An 18,359-nucleotide genomic window follows, 5' to 3' on the forward strand; every position below is an offset into this window, starting at 1 on the left:
AGCGGGGTCCCGTACACGGCCGGGGAGCTGGGCTTGGGGCCACCATCTCGGGACCGTGGCGAGCACGCAGCCTGGTGGCTGCACAGTGGCGCCACAGCTTGGTTTCCAGGCACACGCGGGAAAGGTGCCAGCAGCAGGGTCTCCCACAGCTGCCCCAGGACAGCAACCCCCCAGGACAGTGATGAGGTGAGTGGGTAGGAGGGGGACGAGACCAGCTTGCAAAGAATACCCCTTGGGTGACACCATTTCTCATTTTAAAAAACATTAAATTCAGAAGCACACAGGAATACAAAAAGAATAATCCATTACGTTTTATTTTGAGTATGTCCTGGATTCTTACCCTGCCCTTTTACATCAAGAGTATTAACATTTTGGAAGAATCTCAACAGATCTAGAGAATTATCATCATTGGTCCCAGGATACAGAAACTGTGACCTCCGAGAATGCTGGAAATCTCCAGGTCAGCCATGTGCTGAGGGGATCAATGCAAAACGACCAGCAGCTTTCCCAATGTATCTCTGACAGCTTTCAGCATCTGGGTGAAAGAAGTGCCTTCACCTCATGGAAGAGAGCCAATGCAGATTCAGTATCTTGAGGTGGCAAGTTCAGGGCAAGGGACAAAGGCACCATGTGGCCCGTGAGCTCCAGGGAGAGCAGCCTCCGGAAAGAGAAGCACCAGGGCGTGGATGCTGCTGGCTGACGGCTTTAGCAGCCCCATTACCCTCTCTTTGATGTCCAGGGTCAACGCGATCCTGGTTCCACTAGGGCTAGGCGTAGATGCATGAAAAAGAATCTCACTGTGATCTTTCCTGCAAAGGAAACACCAATAAAATTTACTGCCTGGTAACAACGAAGGAATTCTTGTAAACCTGTACCTCTGCGTGCCTCTGCTCTCCGCTCTGGAGAGGACCCTGGGGGAGGAGAGACGAGACCGGCTGCATCTCACGACCCCACCAGTGGGGTGCCAGCAGCCGTACCCCAGCCTTCATTCCACCACACAGCTCAGGCCCCTTCACTCCACCTGCTTCCACAGCCTGAACTCTGCACCACAAAGAGGTGGCCCGGCCCGCGTCCGGCGCAGCGCTAACTACATTCTGCCTCTAGGAGTAGAAGCTCATCCCCCGAGTCCACACAGTGCTAGGACTCCACCAGCATCCGCACCCCAGGGCCACATACAGACGGGCGCCGCCGCCGCCACCGACGTGAGGTCTTCGTGTGAGCGCGGTTCCAGCTCCGGAGCCTCTGGGCACTTACAAACAGGAAGGCTTTTTGCTCGAGGGCTCGACTCCTGTTCCTGCTGAACTGAGCCAGTGTGTAAAATGAGAACTGATATCAGCTCAGTAGGCACCGGAGGGCGGGTCCAATCGGCAGCCCGGGAAGCAGTGCCCCAGCTCGGGGCGCGGCGCCGTCTTGCGGGGGCTGTGGACACAAAACAGAGGTTACCGTGCTCGGGGAAACTGAAACCAGGGGCCGCCTTGGAAAGCACCGGCCCTACTCACATGCAACCAACTGCTGACATAGTTTTAACTTGGTTTTTTGGTGATGCATTTGGCTTTAGTTTTTATAGAAGAAGAATTTTTGCAGCTTTCAACACATTTGACTTTTCAGGCAGATGTCTAACTAGTTGACTTATTATTTCCACAGACTTCTGGTATATTCGTGCATTCACGACAGGAGAAAGTGCATCCTCAGAGCTGAGCGGGTCTCGCATCCTCCAGAATCGCGCCTGGCACCAAGCGGGCCACTCAGGGCGGCCTCTGCCCCAGCAGCTCCGACTTAACTGTCCCCATCTCACCTTCTCTTCAGGTGCAGAACTTAGCCACTGTGAACAAGGCGGAAACCAGTCACTGTTCACCAATCAGCTAAGCTCTGCACCTCGGCAGAGAGGTCGTCGGCTGGGCATAAGGAACAGGCTGCCGAGCATCTTCCACGGCTGTTGCTTCTTCTGTTTCCGGAGAAGAGCTACAAGATGCATCTGTTCTCCGAACTGCAGAGAGAGAGAACTATAGCTTCTGGAGGAGCAGCCAAGGTCATGGTTGCGTGGTAATCCCTGGCAATGTGATTTTAATCTTAAGTCACAAATCAGCATGCCAGGAACCCAAGCAGCCAGAGCACTCGGAGCAGCACTGTGCCTGCTCACGGCCCACACTGCACGCGCCGCCTTCCGCCCATGCCGGGCGCCGCCGTCCACCCTCTAGCTACCGCGTGGCCTTGACTGTGGCTTGCTGGGCGTTTTACCTGGTGTCCTAGAGGCTTAGCCGACAGCAAAAGGGCTCAGAAGCAACCACACACACACCCATGCAGCTTTGGAAAATGAAATGAAAAATGCAACCAACAGCTGCCCCTGTGTGCTTCGCCACTTCCACCTAGGGGCCTGGGTTCTCAGCGAGTGGGGCTGGGGAGTCTCCTGCTGGAAGGTGCCACAGTCACAGAAGGGGCTACGGAGAAGGGGCGTGCATGTGGCCCTGCATTCATCCACCACAGAAGGGAGCAGACTTGTGACCAGGGCTACCCTGAAAACTCACAATGGCTCCCCACAAGCAGCAGCAAGGGGATGGCGGGGGAACCAGCCCACTGTATGCAGTCTTCAAGAAACCCAAACTCTCCACGAAATAAAAATCTAAGAGAAATAGGATTTATACTACAGCTACACAAGGGTGGTGGCAAGAAAGGCAGTATTTTCTGCTGGCACAGCTCGGCCTAGGATGTGCTGCCATCACGGGGATGGGCGGGGGGAGGGGGGCTGCACACCGCTGTTTCACTACAAGACGTACAATCGTAGAAAATACTCCCAACTATTTCCTTTTCCTGGCGTCAAACATGGTTCCTGGACTCTTCTGGAAGAACAGGATCATACTTTTCAGAACCCCTTTTTCTTCTTAGTACCAAGAGTTCTTTCAAATAAGATACTTCAACATGTTAGAAATGGTTTTGTTAACAGCAAAACATCAGAAGCACACTGAAAATCTGACAACAGGTTTAGAATATCTACATACAATATTAAATAACCATTAAGAATTCTACATGTAAAGAAGCTGTATAGACATCAAAAATACTTGAGATTTGATGAGAAGTTAAAAAAAGATGTAAAATTCGGCCCTATTATATCACATAAAATCTTGAAGAACAACTGAGAAGACAGCCAAAGCCATGGCAGCCATTATCGGCTTGTGCTCCAACCCCACAGTTCTACCTAAGAGCTTCCCAGACCACTGGGATGACTTTTAAAATGCAGAAACCTAGTTAAAAATGAACTTCTAGGATGTAAATCTAACAGGTCAATTCCAAGCACTATTAATCAGAAGCAGTTTGAAGAATTCAGGACTCCCACTCCCGTGCAGACCAGAGAAATTCCGCTCCGGTACAAGGGCAGACATAAGCCGGGCACAGAGCCGTCCAGAGGTGCACTGTGGCGGGAGGCCCCTCAAGTTCTGCAGATGGGGGGCCGGACACAGACATCTGCACTGAGCTGAGCGTTCAGGGTAACACGGGAATATGCTCACCTGGATGGCTGGATTAGTCCTTCCACCAGCCTCCCCAGCCCACCACCTACACCTACTCCAAGTGCTCGCCTGTGTTTTTGTCCCTATAAGGAACAAAACTCCACTGGCCAAAACCGCGTGCAGGAGAGCTACTCTGCCAGGGTGGCAGCCTCTGCTTCCAGGCCCCCTCGGGCCAGACCGGGCCTTGTGCTGCCCGCAGGCACCTGGGCCGCCTGCACTCCCAGGCCACTGGCCACGAAGCAAGAGCAGAGGACCGTGGCTCCGCGTCTCCTTATCACCTCATGTGGGTCTGACGCGGAATCTCTGGTTAGAGCTGAGCGTCGGAGGAAGGGAAAGGAGAGAATCACCTCTTCAGAGTAACATCTCGGCCACCACCTCGGCTGAAGATCTGTCCATCCGCTCCTTGGTCAGCTCGAAGCACCGGCGGGCGACCTGCTGCTGCCTGGCGTCCTCGCCCAGCATCAGCTCCCCATAGAGGTACACGCCCATGGCCTGCAGGGCGCAGAGGCGCAGCGAGGAAGGGAAAGAAAGGTCATGTCCACACGTACGCGGTCCGTGATGCTTGTGCACCCACCTGCCCACCTGGAAATTACAAAGACCCTCAAAAGACGAGACAGCTGAGCAGCTATACTTCTGCAACCTACAGTTTTCCATCCCTTCTTTCTTGTTCACACTGATCCCCCCAGAATCCTTAGCTATCCGCTCCATCAACAGAACCTCGGTGACCTAACCGTTTCTCCATGGAGGACTGTGTGGGAAACATGAGGACAGGCAGGTAGGTCCCCACAATGCCCACCACAGAAATCCCCATGGCTGCAAGCAGCCCCCGAGGCACCGTGCACCTGTCACACGGTCACAAGACTTCCTCCCAGGAGAGCGTCCTGAGCCGCAGCTGGGGAACAAACACCAGCACAAAACATGCGCCATGGGAGGGAGAACCGTCCCACCGCCCAGGAAAAAGTGCCCGCTCCTTCAGCCCAGCCCGTCCGAGCCCCTCAGCCGCCCCTGCCCAGGCAGCAAACACTACCCCTGCACTTCTCCTGCAGCTTGGAAAAGGGCCAGTTATATCCTGGAAGACCACAAGAGCCCTTTGGTTCTGCCTCTTCGCTTGTTCCAAGCAGTAATGCCATGGATTACATTCTGCTGGAGCAAATTAAAAGAAGATGAAGTTTTCATCACAAGATAAAAACGTGGTAGGCCGGGGCTCAAAAATTCTTCCCTGAAAAAGCTGAGTTTGGTAATCCTTATTTGGCAAAGGTGTTGGCTCTTAAAAAGCAGTTAGTTTCAGTTTCAGAAGAAACCTTAAGTTGCTTCTTACATTTTGTCCCTGTTTGTGTTTCTAAACACCTCTGCTCCAACTGTGCAAATGTGACATTTCTTCTGCTACAAAGTCATGTATTTTTCTTTGTGGGAAGAACGAGCCCTTCCCTACTGGCTGCCCCTCCATACTTGGACCCTCTCAAAAGTCCCTTTGTTTGCTCCACCGCCACCGAAGCATGGCTCCATTCTGTCAGTCCACAGTGCCCGGCGCAAAGCTCGCTCGGTGCCACACAATGGTCACGCTAACAGCAACGAGCTGCAGGCTGCCTTCCAAAAGCTGACAGAATCCGTGGCGCACACACCACCACCCACAGCCACGCTGGTGCAGAGGGGGCAAGGGAGGCACCCCCAAACATATTCGTGCACCTTAGTGCTTCCTGCGGGCTCCCAGGAAGGTGACCACCTTCCCCTGCAAATAGTGAGGAAAGTTCTTGCAGGAAGGACACTGGAAATGGGCCTGGCAGGGCATGGCTGGCGCAGGTACACACCAGACTGTCCTGGGTGTTTGGGGCTCCCCCTGATTAGCCCCATTCTGCAGACACAGACACACAGGGGGACAGCTAAGCCGCGGCCTGGCTCGAGACCTGGTAATGCTGTGAGGTCTGCATGTGCGTCATGTGGTAAGGACAGTGGCCCACAGCCACGTCAAACCAATGTGGCTTCTAAGGGTGTGATTCATGATTTAAAGGGACACCGAGAGAGGGGAAAATCAGCTCCAAAATGTGTTAGAGAAGTTCCTACCTAGTCTTTAAAGATCTTTGGAAAATGTTTAAATATTTGTTATGCAAGAAAAGTTCCCAACTTGGGTCCTGTGTGAGTGAGTGCAGCGATCAATTGGGACAGCATTAAAGGAATTCCCATCTGCTGAAAAAGGAAACTTACCTGATCCTCCTGGAGGAACCTCTCCACATCTTTGTAGGCTTTTGTATATTTGTGCTTAACAATGAGTTCACACCATCGATGGCGAACCTTAAGGAAGGAGAGAAAGTGCAGTAAGCAACAAACTGGGGGTTTCCTCAGCCTGTCTTAATGACAGAATCTGTAGTAGCAAAAGTTACTCTCTCAACTGTATTAATGTTGCTGACATGTTGTAAATTTTTAGTTTAATTTCATGTACAAAGAAAGGAACCATGTTTCTCCTAGCCTGCCGTCAACTTTAGGGGAAGAAGTGACATGGTTCAGTTAGATGAGCTGAGGTTTTTAAACACAATTTTGCAAGACACCAAGATGTAACCAGACAAGATACAACCAGGCAGTGGAGCACCCAGCCCAGCCAGCCTAGCTCTGCCTGCAACACGCAGTCAACAGATGTTCTCTTCAAAACCACAGCCAGCTTAATTTCCAGTGAGGACCAATTCAGTTCAACGCTGCTGATCATGACCATAAACACAAGGAAAGCAGGAAGCCATGGTCGTCCACATTGCTGAGGAGACGCACAGCATGCCCCTGCGGCCCGTAGGGTGGGCACCTGGGGCCAGGAAAGAGCAGGGCACCTGCTGCAAGCAGTATTCCTCCAAGGCATGCCCGCAGAGTGCCACACGTCTACACAGCCTGCCACGAACAGCCCAGCTCACTATGGGGGCCATTCAGTCCAGATCCACCTGATGCAAGGTTTCCCAGAATTAATTTGCCAGGAAACCCAGCCCCCTCCAGACATTACGGGAGTCTGGTCCTAGCATTAGTGGCCTGGTAGAGTGCTGGCAGAGGTAGAGCCCCAGCATCTCCTGGCACTTCTGGCACATTCTTCAGGTGGAAAGCCTACCCGAATTTGGTTTTCAGAATCCAGTTGCAGGCCCAGGTCTACTGCCCCAAGTCCTCCCAATTACACACAGCAAACAGTCCACCACTTTCTATTCCTCAACATCAGCCCTCCACGGAAGTGATGACAAGCACCAAAAAAGCTTCCTTCCTTCCCTCTTTGTTTTTACTGCCTTTGAAGGAGGAAGACCCTCCTAGTAATCCATCTGTGGCAATGGCATAATGTAAGCAATTTCAACATTTCGGCTGGGCCCCTGTAAATTACATCATTACCCACTGCTGGCTGGATCTCTCCTTTAATCTACTATAAACAGATATACAAAAAACATGTAGAAATGAAGAAACAAATCTTTGGGGAAGAACCCTTCCCTTGGGGTACAGTATACCCCAAGACTGGGTGTTAACTCTACGGTTCTGGTGGGGCTGCCCTTTGCTTGTGGGCAGCAAGCCCTTTGAACATCCAAGGACAAGATGCCAGGATGCCAACGATCTTTACATCCACGAAGGAATTTCAGAGGCGCATGGAAATGAGCGAATAGCCTCCGAGCATCACAACAAACGGGAAGAATCTGGACTGGATGGGTCTTGGCAATCTTTCCATCTCCCACCAAGATGTTCTTTCCTACACAGACAACAGAAGTGAACAGACCATAAAAGGGAAAGGGCAGCCCTAAAATATTCTCACAGAAAAGACAAGTGATCAGAGCTCTGAGAGGCCAACTCGTCACACTACACCAACCAGAACCACAGACCCCCACACTCCCGAGCCCCGGAAAGCACCCAACCAAGTCCCACTAGTGTGACACCCTTTCGCGGTTTTCTCCCAGCCACAGTCCTCACTGCAGCACCCTGTGAACTTGTGGAAAATGGGGGCCAGCTCGGCAAGGCCAGGAGAAGGACCCCGGGGAGAACCACCCTGCGGGACAGACTGCTGCTCTGCGCCCCACCCAGAGCCCTCGGGAAAGAGCATCCCTTTCCGCCCGTGCACACGGGTGCTCGCCTCTCCCTGATGCACATGGACAGGAATAACAAAGCCTAAATGGGGACCTATTTTGTGGCAGAATAAGGCCTCCAGGCAAGCAGGAGGCAGGGTGGTCCCACCACAAGTGGGCGAAGGTCCAGGAGGCCCAAGCGAAAGGCTCTTTGACACCAACAAGAAGCCAGCACTTTCGCTTCTCTTACTGTTAAAAATAGTTTACTGTCACAATTAATAAGAGATCTAGTCTTCTGACCCCCGAAAGCCAACATGGCATCCAGGAAGCACAGTCCGGCATCCCCTCCCCTAGAAGAGCAAAAAAAAACAATGAGTCTTTTCTTTACAGAAGAGCTCAGTGCATTTCAGTATTTCAGTGACAGGATGTTTAAAAGACATCACAGAGATGCTGCGTGAGGCTGAGGGACTGACAGATATTTCTTGCTCACACACAGGGCTTTTACCTCTCTTCCTACTTTTTTCACAAAGAAAACCCTCATTTTTTTAGCCCCTAAACTCCAGGACCCAATCCACATGGCCACTTGTCACCACACATAATGGGGGGGGGGGGGTCATCTTCCCAAAAAACTGGCAGCAAAATGACATTTGTCTCAATTTTTCCCAGCAAGATTTCCAAAGTGGGTACTGACAGAATATTCCCTCTCCAGATCCCCGAAAAACCTGAATAATCTTTGACAGAGGCCATCACACAGGTGTCTCACACTCCTTCCCCCACTGGAACTAGAGAGAGTGAGGCTCTCTGTGCTGGGGGGCCAGGGCCAGAGAATTTGGGGCAGGCCTCTGAGGAGAAAGTGGTCCATCCTGTATGTCTGCTCTTCCTCATTTTCTATTTAATTAATTAAATAATGGGGTAGTGGTTGCCCTGTAACTTCCTCAGTGAGCTCACCGAGCACAGTGCACGGCCCCAACGGCGCCTGCGCCTCGCATGCCTCCACAGCCTCTGTGGCTCCTGGGTCCCACTCCTGAGTTTCAGTGTTGTAGGCGCTCACACAGGCCAACATGGATCAAATCACACTAAAAGATCCATGTTTTATTGTAGTTCAGTTCTGTCAAGAGTTGAAAACACTGAATGACCTTCTGAACTAGGACTCAAATTCACCTCACTCCAACTTCGTGCCGGGAATCATTGAGAAGGGCCCAGGCAGCCAACACCCTAGTTCCAAAGCCCATCAGTGTGGTCAGCCAGACAGAGAAGGGGTGAGGCAGCACTGGGGAGGGAGGAAGAGAGGGGAGCAGAAGAACCAGAACCCAAAGAGGGTGAGAAAAGGGGCATATTTCAGAAGTGAAGAGAGGCAGCGCTGCCTCAAGTGACAGAGAGCCTGGTCCCAGGTCCGCACCCTCCTCCCTCCTGCTGCTCTGCCAGTGCGCACACGGCAGGGTCTGGGTATCCAAAAGGGATCCTGCCTCTGACACGTATACCTGTGGATACACACGCACACACGCAGAATCCTTGCCCTCACTCTGCTATTTTCTGTCTTTTTCTTTATGCTGGTTAATGGTCTACTCAATTGATTTCATGACCCACCATGCCTTGAGCCACAGGGCCCGAGGCCCCAGGCCGGAGGTCTGCCACTCAGCCCCAGCAGCACGGCCCTGCGCCCCAGGGTGGGGAAGAAGAGCGCCGCTCCTGTGGCTGCTGTGGAGACGGACTGAGGTTTGCCCATGGCGAGCGCAGCGAAGAGTCCCATATAGTGAGCACTTGTCATCTTAGCAGAAGTGGCATATTTCTGGCTTTTTCACTTCACAAGTTCTGTTATTTACTGAGTTTATAGAACCTTCGGAATATCATCTCAAGGAAGTGCTGTTAACTGGTGAAATGAGAGCAAGGTGCCTGTCAGATGGTTGCTGGTCCAGAGGGTGGCCTGGAAGCTGTATGAGGCAGAGTGGCCTGCGAGGGAAGGTGCAGACAGGGCTGGGCTCTCGGGTGGAGAGGGGGTGAGGGGCATGAGGTCCCCAGGCCTCTAGGCCCCGGCTCTGCCTGCCCAGCGACTGGTTTCAGGAGTCTCAGATTCCCTGTGGGAGGAGCAGCAAGGGTGCCCCCAGAGAGGGGCGGAGAGGCCTGGGGGCCAGGGGCCAGGCACTGGGAATTTCCCAAACCACCTGTGGAGACAGAACACTCAGCTCAGCCATGCCTTTAGCCCCAGCCCCATGGTGTTTCTGCCACTTCAAAGAAGTCCTTACTACCCAAAGGCTCAGCTGAGCTGAACTACCTCTGGTCCGCTCCCCTCACCTGCCGTGGTGCTCAAAAACTGGGACCTGCCTCATAGGGGTCATTTGTATTCCCAATCCATGTCTCAGATTCAAGAGGACAAGTCCCATGACCCAACGGGGCCTCTGTGTGATACGACCCTAACCTTCATCAGGACATGCCGGGGCTCCCCCTTATTTAGTTGTTCTCTCCTGGAAACAGGAGAGAGACTGCTGAAGAATAAGTCCACTCCCCACCCCAATGTCTTTTCAACCTGAGAATTTTCATGTATCCAGAACCAGTTTCCTACCAAACTCTGGAACAAGAGTTGGGAAATTTTCTCAGTCAAGGGCCAGACAGTGTTTCTGGCTTTTTGCTGCCCATCTGCCACTGTACTGCCAAAGCGGCCTAGACGTCTATAAGTAGGTGGGCACAGCTATCTTCAGATAAAAGTTTATTTATCTGGGTGGGCGGGGCTGGCCTGGCTATACTTTGCTGACCCCTGCTTAGTATGGTGGAAGTCTGCACCCCAGGTCCCCAAGTGAGGCGGGTGAAGGGGTGCTGGTAAACATTCAAGCCCCAAAGCTACCTGCATGAGGTCACAGTACACAGAGCTGGGAGGTCCTCGTGAGCCGGCTCGTGAGCTGGCCTCCATCCTGGTCCTGCTGGGAAATCTAGTACATTCCTAAATGTGGGGCCTCTGAGTCCTTTTCTCACTGTGGGTTAAATTCCTTCAGAAACAGAGTGACCCTCGAGCCAGTGGGCCCAGCACAAATGCGTATATAAGGCATCATGCATGGACAGGTGACCTGACATCAAGGAAACGCAGTCTTTGGGAAGAGTGACCCCCTACACCAGCTCACTCCTAGTCTCCCCACATTGTTGGAGTTTCCCTCTGAATCACCACACACCCAGATCCCATACTTAGTCACACCTCACAATTCTTAAGGCTGTTTTATAGCTTTTACCTCAAGTTTCTTCTTTTTTCCCTTAATTTTTATGTTTTCCATGAAGCTATTTCAAAGAAATAAAACATTCTTTATGGGAATGCTCCCTGTAAGTCTGCTTGTTAACTAACAGACTAGTTTTCCAAAGTGGTTTTCAAACTTTTCTTGAACATCATTCTTCTAACTTTCAGTAAAAGTCAACTCTGAAACATTCTAAAGACAAATTAGAGAAAATAATGTTAGTGGTTCTTCAAGCAGTTTAAAAACCTCCACGTCAGGGAGGAAACACCTCTAAAATAAACCATAAACTTGTAGGGCCCTGGGTTCCTCAGAGCTGAAGTTTGAAAACCAGTGACTCAGAACTGTTGTGCCTGAAGAATAAATGGATTCACAAAGGCTGAGCAGACACTGCTGCAGATGTAAAAACAAGAGTTCAGTTCTGGGGGCACCTGGGTGGCTCAGCTTTGGCTTAAGTCGTGACCCCAGAGTCCTGGGATCACCCTGCATCAGGCTCCCTGCTCTGCTTCTCTCTCTCTCCTACTCCCCTTGCTTGTGTTCCCTCTCTCACTGTGTCTCTGTCATATAAATCAATAAAATCTTAAAAAAAAAAAAAATTAGTTCTGGTAACTCAGTTAATGCCCCCAGGCTTGGTTCTCCTCACCACGAGCCGCCCCCACCACACACACGTGCGCAGGTCAGAGAGAGGAAATCAGCCACGCTGCTTCTGTCACTGTCGTTCTGGAGCCAGGGTTTGGTTTGGTGCACATCATTGTCCAAGCCTGAAAAAGCACCTGTGGCTCTGGAGGGAACTGCTTCCCTTGTTTTATCTTCAAACGTTGATGATCTTCACAGCAGCGTTCAACATGGATATATTATTTTGTGTTTTTCCTTTTCAATGCCTGCCGCTGTTGGGCTTACTAGTGTAGCGTAGCCCGCAAACCTTTGATCAAAAACAGTGATGGGGATGCCCTTCTGTTAACTTACCACAGCTCCATTAAAGTCTGTGTGTCCCCCAAAAGTCCCAAAGTGTGTTAATTGCCTTTGGCTTTTTAACAAGGAGGCTGTGACATGAGATGGCACTGCCACAGCCCTGCCTCACTCAGCAACACTGGCGCTGGGCCCAGGATCTTCTCGGTGCACATCCTTGACCTCACCCTTTTGGCCGAGCCCAGCAGCACTCCACGCCCACTGGCCACTCTCTTCAGCTTGTGTATGAGATCTGCTCCGTCCCCAGTGCTCGTGGACAGGCCGTGTTCCCTTGTCTGTCCATGTACGTGTTCCCTTGTCTGCCCATGTACGTACCTACCCTGAAACATAAGCCTGGGGAGAGCAGAGGGGCCGGGCACCTTCAGGTCATCTCGAGGCCCCGTCTCGATGCCTGGCTTGACAAATGTTTGATAAATGTTCCTGATCGAATGTAGCCCTTTTAAAGACTCAGAATGCTTTCCAGCTACTTGGAAATTATAAGGCACAGTTGGAAGCTGTAAAATGCTTTGAAGAATGTCACCCATTCCTATTTATGACAGGAAGTACTCCCCTTTCTTTTCAGTCCTTTTGATTTCAAAATTTACTGTTAAAGGGGAAAAAAATCTATCTAGGGAACATGATCTGGGAAGCCCATTAAACCTCATTGAGAGTTCCATTTTATATCTGTAAACAGAAAGACCAAGGCTCACGGCTTGTGGGAATTACTAAGTCTAACACTGCAATAAATGAACCTGCTTTTTCAATTTGTGTCTGAAATTAGATTTAACTTTGCTCTAAAGCGGCTTTCCTGCTGGCGAGGGAAGCCGGCTCGGCAGCCTGGCAGCAAGAAGGCCTTCGCGGAGCGTGGCTCCAGGACAGACCGCTTCTCCAAGCCAGTGCTGCCTTCCGCGGCCTGTGTGATGGTCTGGTGTGACTCACCAGAGAGAGGACAGACCCCTCAGCTGTGTGGCTGTCCCCTCAAGACATGCCACATCTGTGCCGTGACTCCAGCACTTCTCTTTGCTCCCATATTCCCTGCTCCCTTCAGCTGCCACCTTCATGCACTTTTTTGAAACAAGAAGGAACGAGAAGTTCCCGCATTGGCTGTCACAAAGCCGGGTGGGGAGGGTAAGGACAACAAATGCGGCATCAGGCTGTCTGGTCTCTCAGGGCTCTTACTACCCAGGCCTGAGTCAGCCGGGGACGGACAACTGGTTGTAACCGGTTACAGCCAGATGTAACCAGAGCTGCAGCAACAGGCAAACCCCGGATCCTTCAGGACCGCCTCACACTTGGCATGTCCACCCAGAGCCCCCGGAAGGATAAATGGGATGACAGACGTCAAGGACTAGCAGAGGCAGCCTGACATAATTCAAAAGGGCAAGTTCTAACCTTCCTTCCTTCTCCTGTGGACCTATTTCATGCTATTCAGTGCAAGTGGCTTCAAAAAGCAGAACTCAGGAGCCCATGATGGGTCCGCCTTGAAATATGGCACAATTTGCCTTCCTTTCCCAACAAAACTGAGCACTGGATGGCAGTCCGTTCTAACGCGGAAGTCTGTGATTAGGAAGAAACACATTCCACCTTCTTGATTCCTCTCGTTACCATGTGACACACAGCCGGTACTGAAAAGAAGACTTTTACTAAAGTTGGCAGAAAGCGGGACCATGGGTAACCTCCTCCGATAAGCTCAGAAGGAACACCGGTGCCTTCTCTTACCTCTCCTCAGAGGCAGACTCGAGGCTGGAGGGCCTCCCTGACTCCATCAGAAAGGACCGTTCCCTCCTGGAGGTGTTTCCTACTCCAATCACTTAGTCACGTCAGGTGCTAGCTGCTGTTCCAGAAGACCTGGAGACTCAGGAAGGGTCATTCTCCAACAGGTAAGTATCAGATGCTGAGGATAAAGTAGTGAATAAAACAGACAACTCCTGTCTTCTTGAAACTTGTAGTCAACAGAAGGTCTAAGCAAAATCCAGGAAACCAGCAATACCTTTGTGAGAAACGCCGTGAGAGAACGTAACAGGGTGCCCCAGGGAACGGCGGGGTGGGGGGAGCAGAAGACTGAGAAGGAGCTGCACGACCACAGCGCAGAAGGAAGACACCAGCTCCGGAACGAGGAGGCCTTCTGAGCCCAATTTCTAGCCATAGCACACATGCTGCGAACATCTCACCCTCCCTTCCCTTCTTTTTAATGGCTATTTCTTTCAATACCCTCCCTACAAAACCACTATTCACAGCAGCCAAGATGTGCAAACCGTCCCTTGTCCCTCAGCTGATGGATGGATAACAGCTATAATGCATCCGATCGAACTATCTGGCAATACAAAAGGAATGAAGTGCTGATACATGCTAAGACACAGAGGATTCCGGAAAACAGGACGCGAAGTGAAAAGAAGCCGGTCACAAAAGGTCACATATCCTGTTTGTATGAATGTCCAGAACAGGCAAATCTAGACAGACAGACAGATGAGTGTGTTCCCAGGACCGGGGTTGCGGGCGGGGACAACAGCAAGGACAGCCACAGGCCACTGGGGTTTCTCTGAAGGAGGAGGAGGATGTTCCACAATCATTTGTGGTGATGGTCACACGACTCTGCGAGGACACTAAACCACTGAACTGTACACTTGAAACAGTGACTCCAGTGGCCTCTGAATTATTTCTCAAAGCTGTTATTAAAAACCACCCAGGAGTCAAGCTTGGGAAGGCTGTTTCAGCAAAGGGCACTGCTCTACAGTCTGTTCTGGAGGAAACTACCTGGTGACCTGACAGCAAAGCTATTTGCTCCCACCCACAGACTGGCAAGACCACTCGGGCTACGGAACACGGCTCCATGTCGTTCAAGGTGCAAGTGCAACAGCCTGCAGACCAAGTAGCTTTTAAAAAATCAATGTTCCTGCCACCCCACAAAGTGTAGCTGGTCCTTAAATTTCACACACTGACCCACACACAAAATGCCACAATTTGGATGTAAGTGGGAGCTTTTAATTTTTTAAACAATTTAAATCCAATTTTCCCTTTGCTCTCAGGGACCAGCACAAACACTCACACGAAAGGGCGTGCGTGGCCACAACACAGTGTGGGAGCCACAGAGCACTGCCCCCCGCCCCACAGCAGCTGCCCCGGGGAGAGGCCCCCCACACAACTCAGGCAGAACCTGCATCCCATGTGTGGTACGTGGCTTCCACAGCTCGAAGGCTAGACCCCCAACCCTCAAATCCTGGTGTGACGGGAAACTAGGGAGCAGGAGACATGTCCAGGGGAGAAAAGCAATCTGGAAAGACGGAGAGTTCTGGCACAAGTGCCCCCTCCATTTCAGGGTATTTACGGGACACTTTACATGTGAATATGGCTCCGTTCAGTTGTGTGAAAAAGATGCCAGTGTTCGTAGACAACAGTGTGCTTTTCTACTGCAGATTTCAGCACAGAAATAGAGTATGAAATACCTAATCTACTGATGGAAGAATAAAGAACCCAGAAGCACCAACATAAATGTTCTTTTCCTTTTTTTTCTATTTACAGATAAATTATAAATACCATCGACTGATTTTAAGTGTTTATTTAAATCGTCCATCTAAGGAACACTGAGCAGATTATGCCATTAATGGCTCATTTTTTTATCTTCATCACTTAACACACATTTGAACAGCCCCAGAATGCTAGAATGATTCAAGGTAAATGGAATACAAATCCCTGGGTTCAGGAACAAGAAAGGAATATTAATCTAAAATATAAAAGTTTTTTTAACTCTTCATTTTGGATAAGTTCTGAAAAAATTCCTTTACCATAATATAGTAGGGGACAATTTGTTATAAGATTTCCATAGAAAAAACCTAGGGGCACCGAACAGTAACAAAGAAAGAAAACTCCAAGAAAGACCTAGAGATATCTTCATGACTTGGAAGGAAATGTTCTAAAAACGGTTTCAGAAACCAAATACAACAAAGGAAAAATACACAAATAAAACTAAAGAATTATGTAAGAGCTCTGTTTTTTCCCCACATCATTAAAGGCACAAGGTTTCAAAAGACAGGTATGTCTAAAGCAACTGAAGAAAATTACCCCAAAATCTCTTTTTTCAATCCCGCCCAAGCTTTCAAAACTCTAGAAAAGGAATTACAATACCCCGTCAAAGAGATGGCTGAGCACCACCACCGCCGCCGCCCCCTCCACTGGCTCCAAAGCACGGTCTTGGCTTTTTTAAAAAAAAACTGGGTATTAATTCACTCTATAGGTCACATCCAAAAGTTGGGGTTCAACAGCCTTTAACCTCTTGACTTGCAACCTGAGCTTAACCATGTCACCAAATCACCAAGTAGGACCCCTCGTCCCTGCAAAGAAACTGTGACAAACTGCCCCGTGCTGGATATGGCTGGTGTTTTGGGAAACTCCCACCTCATAACTCACCCTGAAAAACCACCTCGCTAATTGCCACACACCATTCTGACTCTCCACGATGGTCGTCGTCTTTTTTTTTTTTTTTTTTAATGCTTAATCCCAAAACTGCCTCATGGGGCTCTAGGCCAGGAGGGCACCTCCAGACAATGGTTAAGGATGTGGGGAGGTCCTGGGGTGTGTGCGCAGCCTCTGAGAGGAGGGAGGAAGAGGCTCTCCTGCCCGGGGCCACTCTCCCACAGCAGCAGGCTCACGGGCCCCACAACGGCCAGACGAGGCATCGCTCTGCTGGTACAATGCGTGGGGGCTGACTGAGCAGGAGGAGGCACGGGGTTCAGGACGCAGCACTTTAAATGTAACCAAATGAGCATCCTGAAGTGGCAACAGAGCCTGAAGAGACAACAACTAACCTCTCCTCTAAACTGTTCTGTGAGGAAAACAAAATAGATGTGCCTTATTTCTTTTGTAGCTGGCATGCTATGGAAAAGCAACCAGAGGAGGGAAGGGGAAGGGGGAGCGGAACACTTCGGAAGATGACAGTGACCTTGAATGGAAGGTTAGCATTCAAAGGAACAGGCACAATCAGAGCAATGGGTCAGCTTTAGAATTCAGAGATGCAGCAACAGACGAACCTTTTTTTAAAGATTTTATCCATTCACCCAACAGAGAGAGAGAGAGAGAGATCACAAGCAGACAGAGAGGCAGGCAGAGGGATGGGGGGGAGCAGGCTCCCGGCGGAGCCGAGAACCCAATGTGGGGCTCGATCCCAGGACCCTGAGACCACAACAAGAGCTGAAGGCAGAGGCTCAACCCACTGAGCCACCCAGGTGCCCCCGGACTAAGCTTTTATTCTCTGCCTTTTTAACATGCCAAGATCTGTGAAACATGAAATTCTCTCAATTCACAAAAACTATGCTTTGGACCCAAACGAAATCAGAAATCAGCACCAGAGTTGTCAGACCACCACACTCCTGGAATCATCCCCTCCGGACTTCAAAGACACACTGCGGTGTTTTCTGTTCCAGCAAACAATGACTTCTCCTAGTTCCCACGTACCCAAATACACGCCCTCCCCACATATGTGAAGCCCACCATGGGAGGGGCCATTTATCGGGTTTTCAAGGGCTCTTCAGCAGGAAGAGGAGGAAAGGTCTGTTCGATGTTTTTCCATTTGCAATCAACCTTGAACGTGCCCTTCTCGCAGTGGAGTAGTCAGATGCTGGCATGGCTTCTTCTGTGTTCTAGTGGTAAAACAGGTTTGTCCCTCTCTGCTAATCTGCTTCCTCAGATTTGCTTGCTACTGCTGTGTTAGTTCTAAGTTCCTTCTTTTTCTTCCTGGTGAGAGATTTTGTTTTCACCTCTCCCAAGGTTACATTCTTTGGAGCCTCAGAAGTACAGCAGACTCAGGATGGCCTTTAAACGTTAACTACCTTTCTAGCTCCTCCATGCTGTGTTGTAACCAACTGTCAAGCACTTTATTAGATAAAAGGAAAAAATTGCCTTTTGTGAATCAGCCAGTGCTGTTGAGCTGGGGTTCTTAAATGGGGGTGACTCTGCCCCCAGGAGACATTTGGTTACGTCTGGAGACACTTTTGATTGCCAAATCGGGGGTGGGTGGCGCTGCTGCTAGCGCCTCATGGGTAAAGGCCAGCAATGCTAACCTTCCTACAAGGCCCAGGGCACCCCACAGCAGAGAATTACCTGGTCCAAAATGTTGGAAGTGCCAAGGTTAGGAAACCGCGATTAACAGCAAGTTCTCCCCTGCACCCTATCCCCCAATCAAGAACGCTGTCATCTGATGGTTAGGGGCTCCTAACAGCTAGCTTATGCTTTTCTCTCCCCTATAAAGGTTGTTTCAGATAAATACCAAAATCTGACCATTTCACAACAAATGAAAGACTGTGAATTTGACGTGAACAGAAATGACACGAAAGCCATGAATGCTCACATTTTCTAGTATCGTGTTGTTAACAGTCCCATGAAGAAGGGGTTTAGGGCTCCATTTTAATCATGAGGAGACAGAGGCTCCATGGTTCCCAGGGAGGAACTAGGGGAAGAGGTGAGGAGAACCCCGATGTCACCCCGCCTGGCATTTTTCAAACCACAGGCTGAGACCCATTTGGTCCGTCATAAAATCAATTTATTGCATCACAATGCACGTTGTTAAAGAAAATGAAATAGGAAGTAGGAAATGACAGTAAGTCTAAGAGTAAAACTGGTTTTTGAAACTCTCTTTGCCACTTGGCTGTGACCATAAAAGCCAGAAGTCTGCAGTCCTGTCCAGGCAAAGG

General features: G+C 50.3%; 1 protein-coding gene across 5 annotated transcripts in view; it reads right to left on the reverse strand.

Moving 5' to 3' along the window:
* Positions 1-287: 287 nt before the first annotated feature.
* The window catches only part of AOPEP (aminopeptidase O (putative)), a 333,964-nt gene continuing 315,892 nt past the window's right edge, over positions 288-18,359 (reverse strand). For 3 of the 5 annotated variants that reach the window (XM_059141103.1, XM_059141101.1, XM_059141109.1), the window contains 3 exons: positions 5,706-5,792; positions 3,851-4,085; positions 288-809 (listed from right to left, as the gene is read on the reverse strand). In XM_059141103.1, coding sequence (XP_058997086.1) covers positions 3,855-4,085; positions 5,706-5,792 — 318 coding nt within the window. In that variant the 3' untranslated portion in view covers positions 288-809; positions 3,851-3,854. The other 2 variants (XM_059141102.1, XM_059141104.1) reach the window with 2 other exon arrangements.

This window comes from Mustela lutreola, chromosome 12 (genome assembly GCF_030435805.1).
Source record: "Mustela lutreola isolate mMusLut2 chromosome 12, mMusLut2.pri, whole genome shotgun sequence".
NCBI classification, from domain to species: domain Eukaryota; kingdom Metazoa; phylum Chordata; class Mammalia; order Carnivora; family Mustelidae; genus Mustela; species Mustela lutreola.